Source organism: Fukomys damarensis, unplaced genomic scaffold, assembly GCF_012274545.1.
Source record: "Fukomys damarensis isolate Sample0158 unplaced genomic scaffold, DMR_v1.0_HiC HiC_scaffold_18, whole genome shotgun sequence".
NCBI classification, from domain to species: domain Eukaryota; kingdom Metazoa; phylum Chordata; class Mammalia; order Rodentia; family Bathyergidae; genus Fukomys; species Fukomys damarensis.
Window position 1 is genome coordinate 2909322 of NW_022900930.1, and position 21926 is coordinate 2931247.

Genomic DNA, 21926 nt, shown 5'->3' on the forward strand with positions numbered 1-21926 from the left:
ATTATAAGTATAAAATTAATTTTGATTTTGATTATAATTAGATTATATTTAAAATTTATTATAATAGTTTAATTATAATAAAATTAATTATAAAATTTAATTATAATTATATAAATCTTAATTGTAATTATAACTTCATTATAATAAAATTTAAGATTTAATTCAATTTAAAATTAACTATAATTATAATTATTATATAATTTAATAATAGTGTAGTAATAATATGACCCACATGAAGCCATCCCACTTCAGTGCTTTCTTGGAATGTGTAGGTACACATGTGCATGTAAACACATATGTACAGACTTTTCTATGCGCTTTTGTGTTTGTTTTTATTGTGTTGATCATTTCATGAAGCACCTAATCTTCTACATGTTGGTTATGCAATACCGAGTGCAATAAAGTCAGTCTTTATTTTTGGAGATGACAGAATATAAGAAGACATATAACTCAAGGTAAGGGCAAAGTAAGTAAGACTTGTTATCCTTGAGCACCACAAGATAACTCCCTTGGTCACAATAACAAGAGAGGCCATAATAAAGAAACTAACCCTTTTGGTGTGAAGAAACTGATTCATGGTTCCAAAGTATAACTTTAAAGAAAAGTCAATAATAATAATAATAATAATGAGATTAAAGATAAGAAAAGCCTTCTTATGGAAGAGGGACACTTTTTCAAATGAAACTTCTATGGATTTGACATAGAACTGGACTGGGAAGAATCTAGACAGAATAACACTGGCCCTAAACACACATCAACAAAGACTGTGCGAAAGGGAGGAGTGAAAGCCCCAAACAACTTAGACCTGCAGCGAGATCTAGCTTTCCAAGTACGATGGGACACTTGGTTAACACTACTTGTAAAACTGAAAGACTGGGAGATACACAAGCTTGTTGCTTTAGAATGATTTCTCTTCAGAAAAATTTTCTTAAGTAACCCAGGAAGCAGGCGTTCATTCAGTTGTTCATGAGCATAAATACTGACTTCTAGTCTCTTCAAAAGAAGTAAACATCCCCGCTATGTACTCCTGAATAAAGAAACAGATGGATCCTGTTTATTAGTTAACCTCTGAAATGTTTCACCCATTATTTATTTCTTTGGTTCCAAAGAATAAACTCCAAACATACATTAAACTGAAAAAGAAGACAAATTTACATAGACAAAAACTAATTACCAGATTGGCAAATGTTAATAGGTTGCTTTTAGATGCAAAACTTTATAAATCCAAATCACAGATATTCTGTTAATTGTAGCTCCCTAGCATTCTGAGAGTTATTGATTTATTCATGGTGATATGTAACACATATCAAATGTAGGTAATTACCAACTTCTCAGAAATTGAGACCCTAGAAAGATGGACCTGAAGTCCTTCTCTAAACCTGGGAGCCATGAAAGCACTACCCCTGAAGTGGAGACAGTGAAAGATGTTAGCAGCAGACAGTCGGACACCTCATGGGATGGAGGACAAGGAACCCTCAGCACTTCGAGGGGGCTTGGATAGAAACAATGACAGAGATACATGAACCACAGGCCCTTGCCAAGCACCTATTCAGGACAAAAATTCATCTTACCATGAATTACAGATACAGAGGGAAGAGAGGGAGAGGGAGAGTGCCAAGATAACACACCCTGTCAGGTCCTATCTCGAAGTAAGCCTCATCTCTGAACAGCACAACAGCACATTCTGCCGCTGATGAATCAAACATCTGATAAGTAGAGTGCTGTCATCACCATTCCAACACATGAGACTTTTAGATCTGAACTACAGCAGTTCTCCCAAAAACGTAATGGTCACACATAACAAAGTTACATATTGAGATTCATGTGCTCTGACACAATTATTGAATTTTGCTCAATGATATGTTTAACCGGCCAGTATAATAATATAACCTAAGTCGGATAACGCATAAGAACCACATTTATTTATTTATTTGGTACTGGGGATCAATATAAGGACCATATTTTACTTTACTCCTTATACTAGATCCCCAAACTAGGAATGTGTGAGTTGTGAACTTTCACAGACATGAACAGGCCTCCATTACAAACACTTGTAGATGTGAACAAATCACAGAAGTAGCCCACATGTCTGCTAGACATTGTCACAGTTGTGCCGCTGTGTGCTTATGTATGGTGTGATAGTGCACAGCAGTGCAGTAGTACAGGGCACAGTCGGAGCCCGGGATGTCTGAAAGCAAGAGGAAAAGCAGTGGTGATGTGGAGGGAAACACTGGGAATCACGAAGCAATGTACATTGTATGTTTGCGCCACAGGCATATGAGACTCACTTTGTCAGACTGACAATGAATCTGACTTAATGAGTGAGCTCCATAAGTCAGGAACTTGCTACACTCATGTCTTCAGCGTAGCTTGCCAACATTTATTAAATAAAGCATAAACTTATTATAAACTCAGTTACTCTGTATTAGCATTTGGGGTTTTTAGTGCATTATTTTCCCAATTGAGAGTGTTCAACAATATTTAGAAACTGTGCAGTATCAACTCTTAGTTTTCAGCATGAATCTGTATAACACTTTCTAATTTACTTACCTGCTGACATATGTGTTAGTGCTGCCTTCTGATTTGTATCTAAAAAAAATGAAAATGACGACCTAATTAGTACTAAAAACAGCTTGAAAATGTTGGAAATGAACATCAGACTGTTACACAAGCAGTATATTATCAAACTACTTACAGATACCCTTGGATACTGCTAAGCAAGCAGAGTACCTGTCACAGGGTTAACTCCCCAGTGCTTTTCATTATCACTTCTAAACACAGAGTACGCATTTGTTCCTGAATGTTTGATTATGATCTTCGTACCCGTAATTTTTTAATTCATTGTTAAAAATTGATTACATTGTGTAAATTAAAAACTAGACTGACTTCTAGACAGTCTGGTAGAATGGGCCAGGAAATTTTCCCTTTTCATTCGTCAAACAGAGGAGTGGTCAACACACACACACACACACATTTATCACCCAGCAGCTGAGGTTAACAACAAGGAAAGTTTTATTAGCATCAGTAAAAATGATAAAACCTACAGCTCACCATTAAATAGGAATTAAGGCTGAAAGTCTGACGAAAACATAATCTTACATAAAAAAATCTCTAGAATCCACAAGTAACTCTTAGAACTAATGAACAAATCCAGTAAAGGTGCAGAATATAAAATCAGCCCACAAAAGTTGTATTACTCTACATACCAACAAACTGAAAAAGAAACTTAAGAAAACAATTTCACTTAATAAGAATAAAATACTTAGAAATAAATTTTATAAAATATTCGAAAATTACAAAAAATGAAAATTGAAGAAAAAATTGAATGAATGGGAAGATATTCCATATTAATAGACTAAAACAATCAATATCATTTAAATATCCATACCAACACAAGCATTAAGACTTAAAAAAAAAATACTATGATCTAAATCTCAACCAATTAAAAAAGGACAGAAGTAACCTACCACTCAGTAACCACTAGAGACAAATTCTCAGAGAATTTAAAACAGTCACTTAAAAGAAACTTGAGCCTCATGAAAACACAGAGAAACAATCTAACACTTTCACAGAGAAACTGTACAGACAGAAATGATTTTAAAATGAAATATCTAAAAAATATTCAGTGAAATTTAAAATAGGATAAAAGTTAATAACAGATTAGCTCAAACAGAAGAATTAGTGACTATAAAGACAGGCTACTTGAAGATACAAAGTCAGAAGAGAAAACAAAAAATGCATAAAGAAGCTTATAGCTAGTTTGAGACAGCATTATTAGTGCAAATGCTTCAGTTATGTGGTTCAAGAGATACTTGAGAATGCCAAAAGGATAGAAAGCGTTTTAAGAATTACTAAGAAAACTTTGCAAATTTAGATAGTTACATAAATATCTAAATATAAAAATATCCAGGTACAGGAAGTTCAGGGGTCACCAGTCAGATTTCCCCAACCAAATATATCCCCCAAATTATTATTAAGCCCACAAATATTAAGGATATAGGGAAGATTCTCAAAGCAGCAAGATAAAAGAAGCTAAATGTAAGAGTGCCTCAGCTCACCTGACAGTAGGTATCTCAGCAGGAACTTTACAACCCAGTAAAGTGGAATGAGATTTTCATAGAACTGAAGGCAAAAAAATAAAACTGCCAACCAAGAATACTATACTCAGCAAAACTATCCTTTAGAGATGGAGAGGTGAAGACATTCCCAAATAAGAATGCTAAATTTTTTCAAAATGAAACAAGGATATGTTAATGAATTATACATGTCTGTGGTAAAATATGTAATATACACAAGCTATCAATATAGAAATTATTCTCTGCAGGAGAGAGAGAAGGAATCACACTAAAAGGGAACTGAGGGTGTAAATGCAATGATTTATTTTTTAAGAACAACAAGGAAAACATCAACATTTGGTCATTTGCTGTGGTAGGTAAATATATATATTTGCCATCTTGTTCTCTGTGTTTGAAATCTTTAAAAATAAAAAATACGATAAACACAAAATTATAAATCTGCCTTCTGAAAAATGCTGGAAAATTTTTTGAAAATTGAGGCAACAAATAAATTGGAATATTTTACCTATGAAAAGGGGGATCAGAAAGGTGCATTTTTTGAAGATGACACAGTTCACAGTTGAGAATCTCTAGAATATTTGAATGTAACACATGAGGATTCATTTCAATTAGTAGGGGATTAACTTTGGCAGGTTAGTGATTCTACCCCAAAATCTTCACATTTTTAAGTTGGATATTCACAAAAACTTCACACAATTGAATGAGATATTGATGTGGTACTTATAATCCTGGTAAGGTGCAGTTCATTGTTGGTGCTGCTGTTTTTGTCTTACATATTCAGAGATTCAAATGCTGTAACATTTAACTTCAGAATACAAATTCAACTTACTCGCTGTGTAAAGATTCCTCACCCTTGGTGAACCACTTTTTCAAACTGTTCCATGTCATAACTATTACAGTTACTATGGCAAGAATAGGCAAGCCAACGTAGAAACTTAGAAGCCAGTTTTTGTTAGCCTTCCCTGAAGCTTTTGTGATGATTAAACCTAAACATTAAAAAATACATTACAAATTAAACTGTCTGCTTTTATTTTCAAGTTGCAACAAATTCATTAAGATAGTGTCAATTTTTGTTGAGAATAGAAAAATATAGAATGTGAGATTTGAAATATTAAGTAAGATATTACTCTTTATTTACTTTTGCATAAAGTGAAAAAATTTATTTTGGATCCGTTTTGTTTTGGCCCTACTGATTTTTTTATATTTTTAATAGTACAGGTTTGTAGTACACAATAGTCATGTTCATCGTGGGAAATATACGTGTATATAAAACATCTTAGCTTTTTTTTCCTCCCTTTCTCCTCCCCCTCCTCCAGCTCTTCTCCCCTCTCCACTTACAACTCTATTTGCATTTTTCCTTTTCTTTCTTTAAATGCCTTTTCTCTTCTTTCCCCCATCTTATTCCCCTCCTATTTGAAAAAATTCTTCCTACTTTTCATATCTGTCCTCCATTTTTTTTCCTTATTTATACTTTGGGTTCCTCACACAAAAGAAACAATGCAATATTTAAACTTGTGTGTCTGACCTATTTCATTTAAGATTATGATCTTGAGTTACATCCATTTAGCTAAATATGTCTTAAGCTAAGGCAGAGCAGTGCTCCATTGAATATCAATACCACGTTTTCTTTATCCATTCATCTGCTGATGGGCATTATGGGCTGTTTCCAAGATTGAGCTAATAAATTGTGCTGCTATAAAATGGCTATGCATACATCAGTGTGTTATGATGCTTTTAACTCTTTCTGGAAGATACCAAAGGGGGACAGCTGGGTCAAATGCAATCTTTAGGGTTTTTTTTTTGAGGACTCTCCATACTGATTTCCGTAGTGGTTGTGTCAATTTACACTCTTACCAACAATGGAGAAAGAGACCCCTGTACCTTGCAGCCTTGCCAGAATGGTATTGGCTGATTTCCTAATGACAGCCATTCTTTCTAGCAGGAAATGGATTCTCAACATTGTTTCAATTTGTATTTTTTGAATGGCCACCAATGCACTTATTTGCCATTTGTACTCCTTCATCTGAGAAATATCTATTCGTTTCAGATATTTTGACTGAGTCTTTAAATTTGGGGAATTTAAATTTCTTTCAGTTTTTACATAATCTACATATTAGTCCTCTGTCTGAGGAGTAGCTTGCAAAATGTTTTCACCATTCTATAGGTTGTTCCTTTACTCCATAGGTTTTTTTTTCTTGGTTTGTGTTTGTTTATTTGCTTGTTTGCTGTGCAGTTTTTAAATTTGATGTGATTCAGATTGTTGACTAGATAATATTTCCTCTGAAACCAAGGCTTTGGTCATAAAAGTATTTGCCCACATCTATGTCCTCAATCATTTTACCTATTCTATCTTCTTGCAGATTAAGTGTTTCTGTTTTAACATTTAAGTCACTGACCCATTTTCATTTTAGTTTAGTGCATGGTGAGAGATAGAGTCTAGATTCAATCTTCAGCATGTGGAAAGCCAGTTTTCCCAGCACCATTTGTTAAATAGGCCATTTTTCCTCCACCAAAGTGTTTGACCCCTTTGTCAAAGATGAAGTAGCTTTAAAAATGGAAGCTCCAGAAAGTTCAATAGTATTCTATGTGGCACAGCAGCTACCACAAAATCTCATTATAAGACTATATGTAGGCCCCCCCAAAATCAATGATATGTAATGCAAGATGATATAATCACAAGATTACCCAAATTTTTATTGTTACAAGATTCACAGGATTGGATTGTCAGAGAATTTCATCATACTTGCTTATATTGCATTTGTATTTGGTACATTATTGACTTTTGATTGTAGGGTAGTATTTTTTTATATGGAACCACATAAATGAGCACTAGCATAAAAATTAGGACACTTGATTCCTAACCCTAATTCTGCCACTAATCAGTATTGGATATGTAGGCATAAACTTAATTGAAAAGATCTATGTGAAAGATTTGTTTTGTTTACTATTGATCCTCAGTACCTAGATCACCATCTGAAGAGTACAAAGAGTTTAATCAAAATTTGCTAACTCAGTAAAATGCATGGATGACAGAAACTGAAATAACAGTGAAAAAAATAGTACACTGTGCCAGGATCTCTTCTGTCATCTCTTGAGCTGCTATTTAAAGATTATTTTCATTAAAATTATCAGCATCTTCAGACTAAAATCTTACATTCTATTTAATTTCTACAGCAAAAACATGGAGGAAAAATTCAGAAATGCTTAAATTTTAAAAGTTTATTACAGAAACAATGCATTGCCATTAATCCCCATCAAAGTTTTGCTCATGTAGAATACCTATCTCATGGTTTTGTGGTCCTGAAGTCCTCTTTCAGGCCTATCTTCACTGGCACTAGCATGGCTGAGTCAGTGTCTTGAAACAGTTTAAAGCATTGCTTTTCATAGCAATTTTGACTTTGTGAAAGAACTGGAAGTCCCACAGTGACAGATCTGGTGAATTGGAAACCACACCATAACGGTTCTAAAAGCTTGCCTTTCTGTTGGATGGCAGTTGGCAGCAGCATTCACCGTATTTTTTGTCACACTTCATGATACAGACACACAGACAAGGACTTCCAGAGCCGCTTCAGAAAATGATCAGAATGATGGGGTCATTATGTTAAGAGTAAGTGGGGAGTACTTTGAGGGGGAATAATGGTAATGTGTCTTAATGTGTAACAATTTTTAAAAATTTAGACATTCATCATATATTTTAATCACCTTGTGTTATTGGTAGTAGATACAGATTAAATGTTGTTAATTTTCAAAGGTGAAATCTCAGGATCAATCATAAAGATGGAGCAGCAAGTTGAAAAATATTCTTATAGGGAAAGTCAATGATACAAGAAAAGACAGACTTTCATAGATACTCAGCTTCAATTATGAGATTGTAACATTAGAAAAAAAAATTAAGAAGGTATATTTGACCATTCTTTGACAGAAGTCTGATTATCTTTCAAATACAAATATTATTAGTCTCTTTTTTCAAGTGGCAAAAATCTAACTTTATTTTATTGAAGATAAGCAATTTGAGGGTTTTAGTAAATGACTATTTAAGAGAGATAGGTACTTGCCTTCTTCTCCAGACCATCCCCTGGATTGTGCTTGGCAGTTTGGAGGCAGGTAGCCATCAGTACAGTTGCATTCATCTTGGGAATTGCACACCTAGAATCATTTTTAAAATTTTAAGTGATTTTTTAAAAAAATGTATGTGCATTGAAAGTCAAACTCTGAAATAGATGATGTTTATTTTTATATCTAAAAATATTGTGATCTTATTTGTGTGATTTACTGGAAGATAATCCCACAAAATGAATATTTGGTTTCTTCAACACACACACACAGACACAGACACACACACACGAGCTATAAAGCAAGGCTCACATTTGCATCAAGAAATGTAACACCCCCCCAAAAAAGAAACATAACACTTTTAAATGTTTACCTACACATTTTATGTGCAATTGCAAAACCACACTCCATTTAAATTCTAACATGAATACAGCCCCTCTTACGCTGTGCTTGAGACCATTCAAGGGCCCTAAACCAGGACAGGGTTTTGTTTTGTTTGCATTGGCTGACTTGATTTAAGTGAAACCTTTCTTAATCCAAGAGGACATCAGATACGTAGATACGGTTTAACAGTAGGAAGTGAAGATATCAGTAGTTGAGAAATGCAACAGAGTAATTAAATAATAACAAACACATTTATTGGGCTTACTTTCTCTGAATTTTTACTCTGAGCACTTTAAATAGATTTACCCATTAAATCTACCAACATCCCATTGAGGTGATGACTGTTATTAGCTGCTCCTTACAAATGAAAAACTGAGGCTGGTTATTTAAATTGCCAAGAGTCAAACAGGATGTAACTACATAAGCTAGATTCAGAGGCCTTGATTTTGACCACTGTGCTATGCCTCCTCACAAAATAATATAAACCATCCAATTTCTGGGATCTTACTGAGGCCTTAATCTTAGTGTAAGAATGTGAGTATTTTACCCTCAATCCCAAATACTTCACAAAACTGCTGTTCCTCTCGGAGAGCAACGATTTCAGTAGGGCCCAGCATTACCTCCTCATTTGGATCACTCAAGGAGGGGTGGTCTTCATGTTTTTCCACTGTAAATTTATTAAGCTGCTGCTTGTAACTAGTAAGTAATTTGTAGAGAGATTTTTTTTAAAGATTAGGTACATATAGCTCTCCTTTTAAAACTTTTGCCCCTTAGTTTTAGCATCCACTGGTAATTATTTTATCACTTTATTCCTTTTGCTTATTGTGTGAGGAAGACATTTTCTTCTTCCCCATTCACTTGAGATGTAGTTGTCATCGCAGTTATTATAATAGTATAATAAATACATAATACTTTTATGTATTACATTTTAAATATTTAATTACACATTGTATTTTATCTAGTGAATCACATTCTGTTAACATTTTTATACTCATGTTTGGACAATGGAAGCTCTGATTTTAATTTTTAATTTATACTGTTTAATATTCACAAATAACAGTTGTAAATATTCATGGAATATAAGGTGATACTTTAGCACATAAGGTACCAATCAAATGCGGCAATTAGAATTCCCATTCTCTTACTTCGTTGTGGTTAAAGCCTTCAAACTCCTCCCTTCTAATGTTTCATAAACTATATAATAGGGTATTGTGAACTGTACTCATTGTACGAGGCTGTGGAATACTAAAATATATTTCTTCTCTGTAACTATGTTTTGGTATCCATTATCCCAACTACCTCTATTCTCCCTGCTCCTGGCCTGTATTAATCACCATTTTCTATTCAGATGGACTATTCTTAGAGTACACACATGAAACAGAAGATGTATGTCTTTCTTTGCCTAGTTTATTTTACTTAAATGTCCTCCAGTTTTATTCATTTTGCTGTACTTTTCTTTTTATGGCTGAATAATATTCCACTGTGGTGTGTGTGTGTGCGTATTGCATATTTTTTACTCATTCATCCATTATTTTTTATAATACAGGCATTAACTATATCAGTTATACCATAGGAATTCTTTTACTTTTTTTTGTATTTCCTCTTCAATTTCTCTCATCAGTGTTTTATAATAATCGTTGTAAAGATCCTATCACTTCATTCAATTTATTTCTAGATATTTTCATAGATTTTGTAAATGGGATTCCTTTAGTGACTTATTTCTCAGCAAGTATACTGTTAGTGTATGAAAGTACTACTTTTTGTATATTGATTTTGAATCCTGCAATTTTACTAAACGTATTTATTGTTTCTAATAATCTTTAGATGGAGTCTTTGGATTTTTATACAGAAAATCATACTATCTGCAAATAAGGACTCTTTTATTTTCTCCTTTCATATGTCCATGCCTTTTATTTCTTCCTCCTTTCTCATTTCTCTGGATAAAATTTCCAGTGTTATACTGAATAAGAGTGGTGAAATTGGACCTTTTTCTCTTTACCAGCTCTTAGTGAATCCATCAATTAAGAGCTGAGTCCTGAACTGCATAAAAGTAAAATTTTCTCCTCTGAAAAATGTAGTGAAGAAAATCAGAAGATAAACCACAGATCTCAAGAAAATATTTACAAAAGACCAATTCAGATACAGTACTATTATACAAAATAAATGAAACCACTTAAAATCTACAATAAGAAAACAAGCAGTTTAATTTAAAAATAGGCAAAGACATGAAGAGACCCTTTACCAGCAAAGATATACATAGGGCAAAAAGTATATGAAAAGATACTGTACTATACCATGTGTCATTTGGGAAATACAAATTACAACAGTAAGATACTACTACACACCTATAAGAATGACAAAAGTACAAAATACTGACATAAAAGTCTGGCTAGATGTGGAACAAGAGTGACTCTCATTTATTTCTGGTGCGACTGTGAAAGGGTGGGGCCACTTGACAAGACATTTTGGCAGTTTCTTACAAAATGAAGCATAGTCGTATGGACAGTTGAGTTAGGTAAGAATATTGTAGGTAGTGAGATAGAGCTAGGCCTTCATGAGAGTCGGGACAAAAGTGAAACATCACAATTGTGGCTGGAGACACATCTTTTGGAGAGAGGGCCTTAAGATAGAGACAAGATGACCAGATCCATATACTTACCCAAACACTGGGCCTAATGAAGTCTAGATAAACATCAGTCACCCCAGTGGGTGACCAGAGACCTCTGAACCCATTATTTCCTAGAAGAAGTCTTTGTTCTGTCCATGGCTACTTGTTATATAACTTGTTTCCTCATTGGACCACTATTACCTAAGTGGCTATATTTGTAACCTTATTGGTTGATCACAGCTGTGGCCCATGTTGTAGGCACATGGGTTTTGCTCTATAAAACTTCCCTGGCTACCCATTTGGGACCCTTCCTGACTCTCAGGAGCTATCCTATCAATAAATATCTTCTTAATCTCACCCTCTGTTTTTCCCAGAATTCATTCTTTGATTTTTTTAACAGGTTGGGAGATATAATATTTCATATTTCATCTCTGGTATCATTTTCTGTATCACTCTCATCTATGATCTGAGTGTGACCTTTGGTATCTATTGAAATGTGTTAAAAATTCATGTCTTTAACACAAACCTATACAAGAATGCTTTAAAATATTGTATTAATAACTACTAAAACCTGGAAGCAATTATGATGTTTTTCATTAGGTGAATGAATATATGAGTGTTACATTCAGACAAATGAATATTAGTTAGAATTGAAAAGGAAACAGATCTCAAAATATGAGAAGATATGTAGGAATCTTTTTTTTTTTTTTTTTTTTCCCAGGATCAAACTCGGGGCTTTGAGCTTGCAAGGCAGGCCACCACTGAGCTAAATTCCTGGCCCATGTAGGAATCTTAACTGTGTACTACTATGTGAAATAAGCCAATCTTGAAAGTCTATATACTGTATGATTCAAGTAATATGGTATTTGAGAAAGGGAACAGCTATTAAAACTTTAAAACATAACTTTTCCAGAGATGAGGATCACTGAAAGATAAAAAGGCCAAATTTAAAAAACTTGGTGGAGACCCCAGCCCCAACCTCCAGACCTCAGCAGAGGAACAGTGAGAGGCACAGCCAGGCAGGCGCCTGTAGCCCCTCCCCACTCCCATGCGCCTCTGGCCTCCTGGCTGGGCTGGTATTTGGATTCACACCACAGAGGCATGGGGGATCATAAAAGCCATTGTTCTGAGCTCCACCCTTGATTTTGATTTAATTTGCATGGTTAAAGGTGATAGATTAATAGCTATCACAAATTGTCATTTTCTAAGCAGTGTTTGATGCTATTGTGTTGCTGACTGTATCACTTGGGCTAAGGTATTGTGATCTACTCAGTTGGCCTTCCTGGTGTCATGAAAATAAGAGGGCCTCAGAGTCAACAGAGACTCAAAACCTAAAGACAAGCTATAAAAAGAAGATCAAAGTATTAAGGCAGGAATTAAACCCAGGACAGGACCAACAACAAATATAGAAATTATAAGAAATTCAAGCAAGGCACAAGAACAAAGCACAGGCTGCCAGTTCACCAGAGGCAAATTCTGGGGAAAATGAGGTGGAAAAGTCTGATAATCAACCACCGGGACACCCTGAACTGATAGCATAGGTAGTAACAAAAGAGATCAGTGAGGCTTTAGAAAAATTCAAACAAAAATAATTTCCCACATAACTACAGAGATGGTGAACAGAATGAAAAACATAATTAGAGACTCTAGAACAGGAATGGATAAAAAAATACATGAGGGGCCAGGGATTTAGCTCAGCAGTTCGGTGGCCTGCCTTGCAAGCGCAAGTACCCAAGTTCAATCACCGGTACCAAAAAATAAATAAAAAATAAATAAATACATGAGTTCAGACCATGATAGGAGCCATGAATGCCCAGCATAGGAAAGAAATGGAAACCATGAATGCCCAACACAGTAAAGAAATGGAATCCATAAAACATTACAAGAGATATCCAGGACATTAAAAAAAACTCTACTGAAAGTATACATAACAGACTAAGACAATCAGAAGATAAGATATCAGATACAGAAGACAAGATGGCAGTCAGTGACCATGAAAAGAGGGATCGCTTAAGCAAAGGGAGAAATCAATCTAACAGCTCTTAGAAGACTCAAAGAAGAATAATATAAGACTGATATACTTGGGAGGCTGAGGCATTAGGATCACTGTGAGTTCAAGACCAACCTGAGCTACATAGTGAGTTCCAGGTCAGGCTCACTACATAGTGAGACCCTCTCTCAAAAAACCAAAAAAAAAAAAAAAATACTGATAGTCCATGAAAAAGCAAGAGAAAGCACAAAACTTCCCAGAGTAAACAGAATTTGATATACAAATAAGTGAGGCTTATCAGACTCCAACTAGCCATGATAAAAAATATACACCTAGACATATATAATAATCAAGATCCCAGAAACCCAACAGAAAAACAAAATACTGCAAGCAGTTAGAGAAAAGAAACAAATCACATGCAAAAGAAAGCCCATCAGAATCACAGCAGACTTTTCAACCCAAACCTTCGAGTCAAGTAGGGCCTGGAGTGAGGTATTTCAATCCCTAAAAGAAAACAACCTCCAACCTAGACTGATGTATCCTGCAAAACTATCTTTCAGAATTGATGGGGAAACAAGATACTTTCATGACAAAGAACATCTGAGAAACTTCAAGAATACTAAAGCCACATTTCAGACAATTCTAATAATATCCTAGAAAAAGACAATAAAGATCACAACTCCATGAGGCTTAACAGAGCAAATCTAGCAGGCAAGACAAGAAATTAAGTGGAGGGGGGGAAAACATTAAAAAGAGCCAACAACAGGAAAATAACATGATAATGATAAGTCAGTACATATCAGTCATAACCATCAATGTTAATGGCCTCAATTTACCAATCAAAAGAAACAGGCTAGCAGAATGGATTAAGAAGCAAAATCCAGAACTATGCAATATACAAGAAATGCACCTAGTTCAAATAGAAACTCATAGACTGAAAGTAAAAGGATGGAATATAGTTCTCCATGCAATACGAATCCAGAAGAAAGCAAGGGTAGCTATCTTATTTGCAAACAAAGTAAATTTCAAACCAAAACTAATTAAGAGAGAAAAAGAATGTCACTACTCACTATCTCCTTGTAAAGAGAGGAGGAAGAGATGATAATCATAAATATATATGCTCCAAATACTTATGCCCCAACTATACAAAACAAATATTAAAGGACATGAAAAACCAAATAAGCACTAATACATTTGTAGTGGGGGACCTCAATACACCAGTGTCACAAATAGGTCATCTAGACAAAAAATCAACAATGAAATACTGGAACTGAACCAAGCATTTGAACAAGTGGACTTAAACACTCTACAGAGTATTTCACCCCACAAAATCAGAATATACATTCTTTTTGGCTGCGCTTGGGTCATTCTCCAAAATAGACCACATAGTAGCTCATAGAGCAGGTTTTAAGTAAATGCAAAGGAGTTAAAGTTATCCCATGTATATTATTAGACCAAAGTGCAATTAAACTGGAGATCAATAGCAAATGAAACCACAAGAACTTCACAAACACATGGAAATTGAAAAACACTCCTGAACAACCAATGGGTCACAGAGGAAATCAAAGAAATTAGACAGTTTTTACAAATAAATGATTATGCTACTACAACATACAGGAATCTGTGGGACACAATGAAAGTAGTTCTCTGAGGGAAATTTATGGCAGTGAATGCCCACACCAGAAAAACAGAGTGAGCTCAAATAACTTAATGGTGAATCTTAAGCTCCTAGAAAAAGAACAGCAAGACAAACCCAAAGTCCATACAAGGGAGGGTAATATAAAGATCAGAGCAAAAATCAATGCAGTGGAGACTAAGAACAATACAAAAAAGGAATTGAAAATTTTGTTTTTGGAAAGAATAAATAAAATTGATAAACCCTTAGCCAACCTTATCAGAAAAGGAAAGAGGGCTGGGGATTTATCTCAGGCACTGTGCCTGCCTTGCAAGTGCAAGGTCCTGAGTTCAATCCCTGGTACTGGAAAAAAAAAAAAAAGACAGGAAAGAAAAGGTTCAAATCCATGAAATTAGGAATGAAAAATGTGAGCTCACAACAGATCCAGGAGAAATCCAATCCAGAGGATCATCAATACCTACTTGAGAACCTGTACTCTAATAAAATGGAAAATACAGAAAAACTGGACAGATTTCTAGATACATACGAATTACCAAAGTTGAACAAAGAAGATGTAAAAATTCTAAACACCCTAATTAAAATCAGTGAAATTGAAAACATAATTTAAAATTTACCAACAAAGAAAAGCCCAGGTCCTGATAGCTTCACTGCTGAATTCTACAAGACATTTAGAGAAAAACTATTGCCACTACTTTGCAAACTTTTCAGTGCAATTGAAAAGGAAGCAATACTTCCAAATTCAATCTTAGAAGAAAGAGTTTGATTCCAAAACCAGGGTAAGACCCAACCAAAAAAGAAAACTACAGGCCAATCTCCCTAAGGAACATAGTTGTAAAAATCCTCAAAAAGATACTGGCAAACAGAATACAGAAGATCATCAAGAAAATCATACACCCTGACCAAGTCAGATTTATCCTAGGGATGCAAGGATGGTTCAACATATGTAAATCAATAAATTTAATGCAGTATATTAATGGAGTCAAGGACAAAAACCATATGATCATCTCAATAGATGCAGAAAAAGCAAATTCAGAAATCATTCATAATAAAAGCTCTGCTGAAAATTGGAACAGATGGTCTTTATCTCAGTTTTATAAAGGCCATCTATGCAAAATCAGCAGCCAACATCATATTTAAATGGCCAAAACCTGAAAATCTTCACCCTAAAATCAGGAACAATACAAGGATGTCCACTATCACCACTCCTGTTCAATATAGTTCTTGGAACATTAGCCACAGCAATTAAACAAGACAAAGTAATTGAAGCAACAAAGATAGGAAAGGAAGAAGTTAAACTGTTATTATTTGCTGATGATTTGATACTCTACATAGAAGACCCAAAAAAATCCACCAAAAGACGTCTAGACTTGTTGACAGATTCAGTACAGTACCTGAACACAAGGTAAACACTTAAAAATCAATATCCTTCTTGTATACAAATAACAGTATCCTTGAGAGAGAAATTATGAAAAAAAATCCCTTTCACAATAGCATCCCAAAAAATCAAATATCTAGGAATCAATCTGACAAAAAAGCAAAAGACCTCTACATTGAGAACTACAACAGTCTAAAAAAAGAAATTGAAGAGAATATAAGAAAATGGAAAGATATCCCTTGTTCCTGGGTAGCAAGAATGGATGTAGTGAAAATGGCCATACATCCAAAACTGCTATACAGATTTAATGCAATCCCAATTGAAATTGCAACAGTATATTTCACAGAATTAGAGAAAACAACACAAAAAATCATTTGGAACCAGAAGGGACCTAGAATAGCAAAAGCCATTCTAGGCAACAGAGACATGGCAGAAGCTATCACAATCTTCAACTTGAAACTATATTACAAAACCACTGTGTTAAAAACAGTATGGTACTGTCAAGGCAACAGACCCGAGGATAGGTGGAATAGACTAGAAGATGCAGAAGGAACTCCAAACATACTCAGCTACCTCATCTTTGACAAAGGAACAAACCATCCTCACAGGAGGAAAGATAGCCTCTTTAATAAATGGTATTGGAAAAACTGGCTTTCAACTTGGCAAAAATTAAAACTACACCCCTATCTTTTACCATGCACTAAACTAAAATTGAAGTGGATTAAAGATCTAAATATTAAAACAGAAGCACTAATCTTATTGGAAGATAAGTTAGGTAGATTTTTCCACTGTAATAACAGCACCATTTCCGAGACAGATGTTGATAATGAAGACAGCTATGTGTGTGTGAGGCAGGAGATATGTGGGAAATACCTGTGTCTTACTCTCAGTTTTGCTATGAACCTAAAACTTTTCTTGAAAGAGACTTTAGTATTAAAAAAAGTTACTGAGCCATAAAAAGACCTGGAAGTTTGCATGCAAATACTAAGTAAAAGAAGCCATTCTAAAACAAAAATCTACATATTTTATAATTCTAATAGCATGATATATTGAAAAAGAAAAATATGGAGAGAGTAAAAATGCTTGTTAAGGGTTAAAGAAAAGGGAAGTATGATGAGAGAGGGCACAGAAATTTTTTAGGGTAGGTAAAACATTATATATGATAATAATGAATGCATTGGTCAAAACATAGATTATCTGTCAAAACCAAGAGTGAATTCTCATATAAACTTTGGTTGATGATCCTTCACTTTAAAAAGTTAACACTCTAGTATGAGATATTAAAATTGGGAGACAGCTGTGAATATAAAGCTCCAAAAAACAAAGAATATTTTTTAAAAAGACGGACAAATCAAGTTGTTCACGATTCCATGTATTCACAGAAGTAGGAATTATCTTCCCTTTTTCTTTCCTCATTGAGTTTATTGGTACATTTTAGGTATACATCACAGCTACATTCATCACTGGGATCCTGTACCTTTACATGACAGGTCTTGGTTCTCATTTTTCCCCTTGTCCCTGCCCTCCCTTCACCCCCTCCTCCCTTCCCTATTTACAAAGACTTTGTTTAACTCTTTTGTGTTCGCTTATTTTTCCTTGTCCCTATTTCCTTTCCCCCACCCTTCCCACTTTCCCTACATTATCTTGCCTTTTTGAACAAATTTAGTTATTTATTAGAGTATTTTTGAAAAGTGCCCAGTTATAACAATTTTCTTTTTTTTTTCAGCTTTAATTTAGTTTATTGGTACATTTTAGGGATACAGTACAGTTACATTCATTGTTGGGAATTTGTACCTCTACATGACAGGTCTTGGTTCTCATTTTTTCCCCTTGTCCCTGCCCTCCCTTCACCCCCTCTCCCTATAACAATTTTCTTATGTTATCAGTATTCCACCTCAACACAAACTGTTGAGGTGCTGAATTTAGTTACTCAGTTCAGCTCCAACAGAAGCAGTGGGGCCTTGCAGAGAGTAAGAACCCCACTGATACATTAACAAGTGATGTTAAAAAGCATCCGAGATGTGACTCAAGGAAATGTGCTTACTTACCCCATGGCCGGAGCACTTTGCTGAACATGCAGATGACGCGTCCTTAATCAGTCTTGATTCTACACATTGGCCGTTTACACAAACCTAACGAGCAACACATACAGAAACATTTTCAATTCAGAAGGATTCAGCCATCGATACATTACAATTAGTCATTTGTAGAAGATAAAATTGCAACGATTCACGTTATATATTTATAAGCATCATGTTTGCAGTACTCTTCAAATGTCAGTAAGTTATAGTTTCATTTTCTTTTAGTTTTAACTATTTTAAATTTTCTCTCGAAGTATTTTTGGGCCCATGGGATATTTAGACGTGTTGCTCAATCACCGAATAGTTGAGGATTTTTCCAGTTGACTCTGATGTACACGATGGACTTCAGGTGACAGGGATACATCAGTGTAGGCTCATCAGGTGTAACGTGTCCTGCTATCATGTGGAAGGGGGTGCAGAGCACAGAGAACACATGGTCTTTTAGTAACTGCCAATTTTTGCTGTGAACCTAAACCTTTACTAAAAATATAAAGTATGTCATTTTAGTGAATAATTTTTAGCATGATTCATAGTGGAGAAGTGGAGGATTTTCATAAAATTGAAATTGACTATAACAAATATAACCAAATAACTAGCTTTTATTGAAATACCATGAAATTTAAAAAAGAAAGTATTTATCAGCACAGGTGAAAGAATACTCAGTACTTATTGTACATAATTAAAATTTTCATACAAAAAATAAATTTCAGATAATCATAGCATAGTTTCAGTTTTCATGGAGCTATTATCCATGTTTCCTAAGTATTTAATAAGATAAAACAGGGACTATGATTAAAATATAATAAAGATGTATATTATAAAATCATATCTATTGTGGAATGAAAAAAAAACAAGTAAATTTTGGATTTTAAATTACAATAATCAGAGTAAGGACATATTCTCAACTTCATGACATAGAAATCTCAATTTCCCTAAATTGCAATAATTTTGAGTACAATATTTTTCTTAAAATTTTTATTTTAAAAAGTAGTGATTTTTAGTGCTAAAAGAAAATAATGAATGAAAATTATATACTTTTAAATATTAAAGCATAGTACAAATCTCTCCAAAGAAAAAGCCTTATAAAATATCTTCTAAAACCAAACAGCTTAGCCCTTTTAAGTCATTAATACATTGAGTTTCCTCACTAACATCTGCTTTTGAAATGCAGTGTTTATTGTAGGCCTGGTTCACACGATTTTGAAACAGAGTAGTTGCATTATCTTAATCAAAATTGCCAGGAACATTTCATCATGTATGATTTACAGAATCATTAAAAATTATGTGGTAAAATTTATTTTCATATATTATCTCTGAGCACTTTTCATGTTTTAAAAAAGACTTCTTATTAAAGATGACCTGTTGTATAATCTCAATTGTTTAATGTCAATTGTATAATCCATTTGTTTATTTCATTTTTTTATGTTTTGGCTGCATGGCATTAGTAGAACTACTGAGCTACTCGCCTAAATGTCTCAAGAAGGTATTTATGACTCCTAAGGCTGAAGATAAAGCCTAGTTTTATAGTTTATTTAAACTACAGAACCATTAAGAGTAGTTATTAATATACATACATCTATATACATTTCACATTATGATACTACATCTTTATTATGTTAAATTATAATAATAATTTGTGCAATATTGCCATCAAGTAGAAGAGTAAGAATTCAAATCTTTGTGTATCAACCTTTACAGCCCACACAAAGGTCAGGCATGAAATAATATTTAGAAGTAAACTTATTCTCTATATGTTTTCCCATATTTCAGTTGGCTTCAGAAATAACAAATTATAATGTAAACAATCAATAGTAACAGCCAAACTATATTCAGTTTTTACTATGTGCTGGGCATTCTGCTATATAAAGAATATCCTTCACATTGTTATGTCATTTGATTTTCAGAATAGCCCTATATTATCCTAGTATCATCCCCAAATCTACATACAGTTAAAGCATCTCAGACTGGTTATGTAACTCACAAAATGTCAAAAATAAGAGGTACAGATTTTACTTTAAGTGCACTTATCTAAACTTGCTTTACCCCACAGGTTCACCAAGATATACATGACAGTTACTTGTGATGTGTCCAGTTGGTTGGAGTAAAAAGCACCTAGCAAATTAGGAAAGCACAGTTCTGGGTGTGTCTGTGGATGACTGACACACAGGCCAACAAAGAGAAGCAGGAAGATGCACTTTGGTTGTGGGTGGCAGCAACCAATAGGCTTATAGTCTGGATAGAATAAAAAAGGGAAATAAGAAGGAAGTGCTGGGGTTTTTTTCTCACTGAGTTTATTGGTACATTTTAGGTATACAGTACAGTTACGTTCATTATTGGGATCTTGTACCTTTACATGACAGGTCTTGGTTCTCCTTTTTCCCCTTATTCCTGCTCTCCCTGAACCCCCTCCTCCCTTCCCTATTTACAAACACTTTATTTCCATTTTCTCCTATTTTTTTCTTTTCCCTTATTACCTTTCCCCTATGCTTCCCATTTCTCCTACACCTTTAGCCCTTTTCTTCCTATTTCACACTGTCAATTATCTCATTAGGATCTTATGTACTATTATAGTTTTTCAGACCAGAGAAACTATTCGGTATTTACACATGTGTGACTTATTTATTTCACTTAAGGGTATATCCTCAATATATATCCATTTTCCTATGAATGACTCTAATTTCTCATTCTTTCTGGCTGAGTAGTATCCCTTTTATAGAAAAACCACATCTTCTTTATCCAGTCTCCAACTGATGGGCAAATGGGCTGTTTCCAAGTTTTAGCTATTACAAACTGTGCCGCTATAAACATAGGTGTGCATATATCACTGTGATATGATTCTTTGGAAGTGCTGGTTTTAAAGAGCTCTGGTCCTTAGCAGACATGTCCTTTACTGCCATTGCCTTTAGACATCATTCCCCAGGTTTCCAGTTTCTTCAGTCTTTCAATGAGAATGTACTGGCCACTCTCCACTGAGATTCCAGGCCTTCAACTTTGGAATGGTAATGTGCATGTCATCCTTCTTACTCTGTGTCTTCCATCTTCTTGGGCTGATCATCTAGTTCTCCAGCATGCAGATGATCACTGTGGATTCTCCTGATCCTGAAAGTCGACTTAATAAGTCTTCTTGCTCAAATACACATGTATGTTCTATTTATTATGTTCCTCTCAGCACCCTAATCAATGCAGCCTATATTTAAAAGTGGGATTTCTTCTTTCTTCTTTTTTTTTCAGCTTTAATTGAGTTTATTGGTACATTTTAGGGATACAGTACAGTTACATTCATTGTTGGGATATTGTACCTCTACATGACAAGTCTTGATTCTCATTTTTTCCCCTTACCTCTGCCCTCCCTTCACCCCCTCCTCCCTTCCCCATCTACAAACACTTTATTTTCATCTTTTCATTCTCTCACATTTTTTTCTTTTCCCTTTTTACTCTTCCCCTACCCATCCCACCTTCCCTACACCTTTAGCTCCTTTCTTTCCATTTCTAAATGTCATTAATCTTATTAAAATCTTATGCATTTTTGCAGATTATTCACACCAGGGAAACTATTCGGTATTTACACATGTGTGACTTATTTATTTCACTTAGGAGTATATCTTCAATATGTATCCATTTTCCTATGAATGAATCTATTTTCTCGTTCTTTATGGCTGAGTAATATTCCATTTTATAGAAAAACCACATCTTCTTTATCCAGTTTCCAATGGATGGGCAAAT

General features: G+C 34.4%; 1 protein-coding gene across 1 annotated transcript in view; it reads right to left on the reverse strand.

Annotated features, from left to right (window-relative positions):
• The window catches only part of LOC104857336 (disintegrin and metalloproteinase domain-containing protein 32), a 96575-nt gene that overhangs the window by 5211 nt on the left and 69438 nt on the right, over window positions 1-21926 (reverse strand). Inside the window, exons 18-21 of the mRNA XM_010617166.2 lie at window positions 18171-18254; window positions 8132-8222; window positions 4906-5062; window positions 2551-2589 (exon numbers count right to left, since the gene is read on the reverse strand). Coding sequence (XP_010615468.1) covers window positions 2551-2589; window positions 4906-5062; window positions 8132-8222; window positions 18171-18254 — 371 coding nt within the window. The remainder of the gene's footprint in view (window positions 1-2550; window positions 2590-4905; window positions 5063-8131; window positions 8223-18170; window positions 18255-21926) is intronic.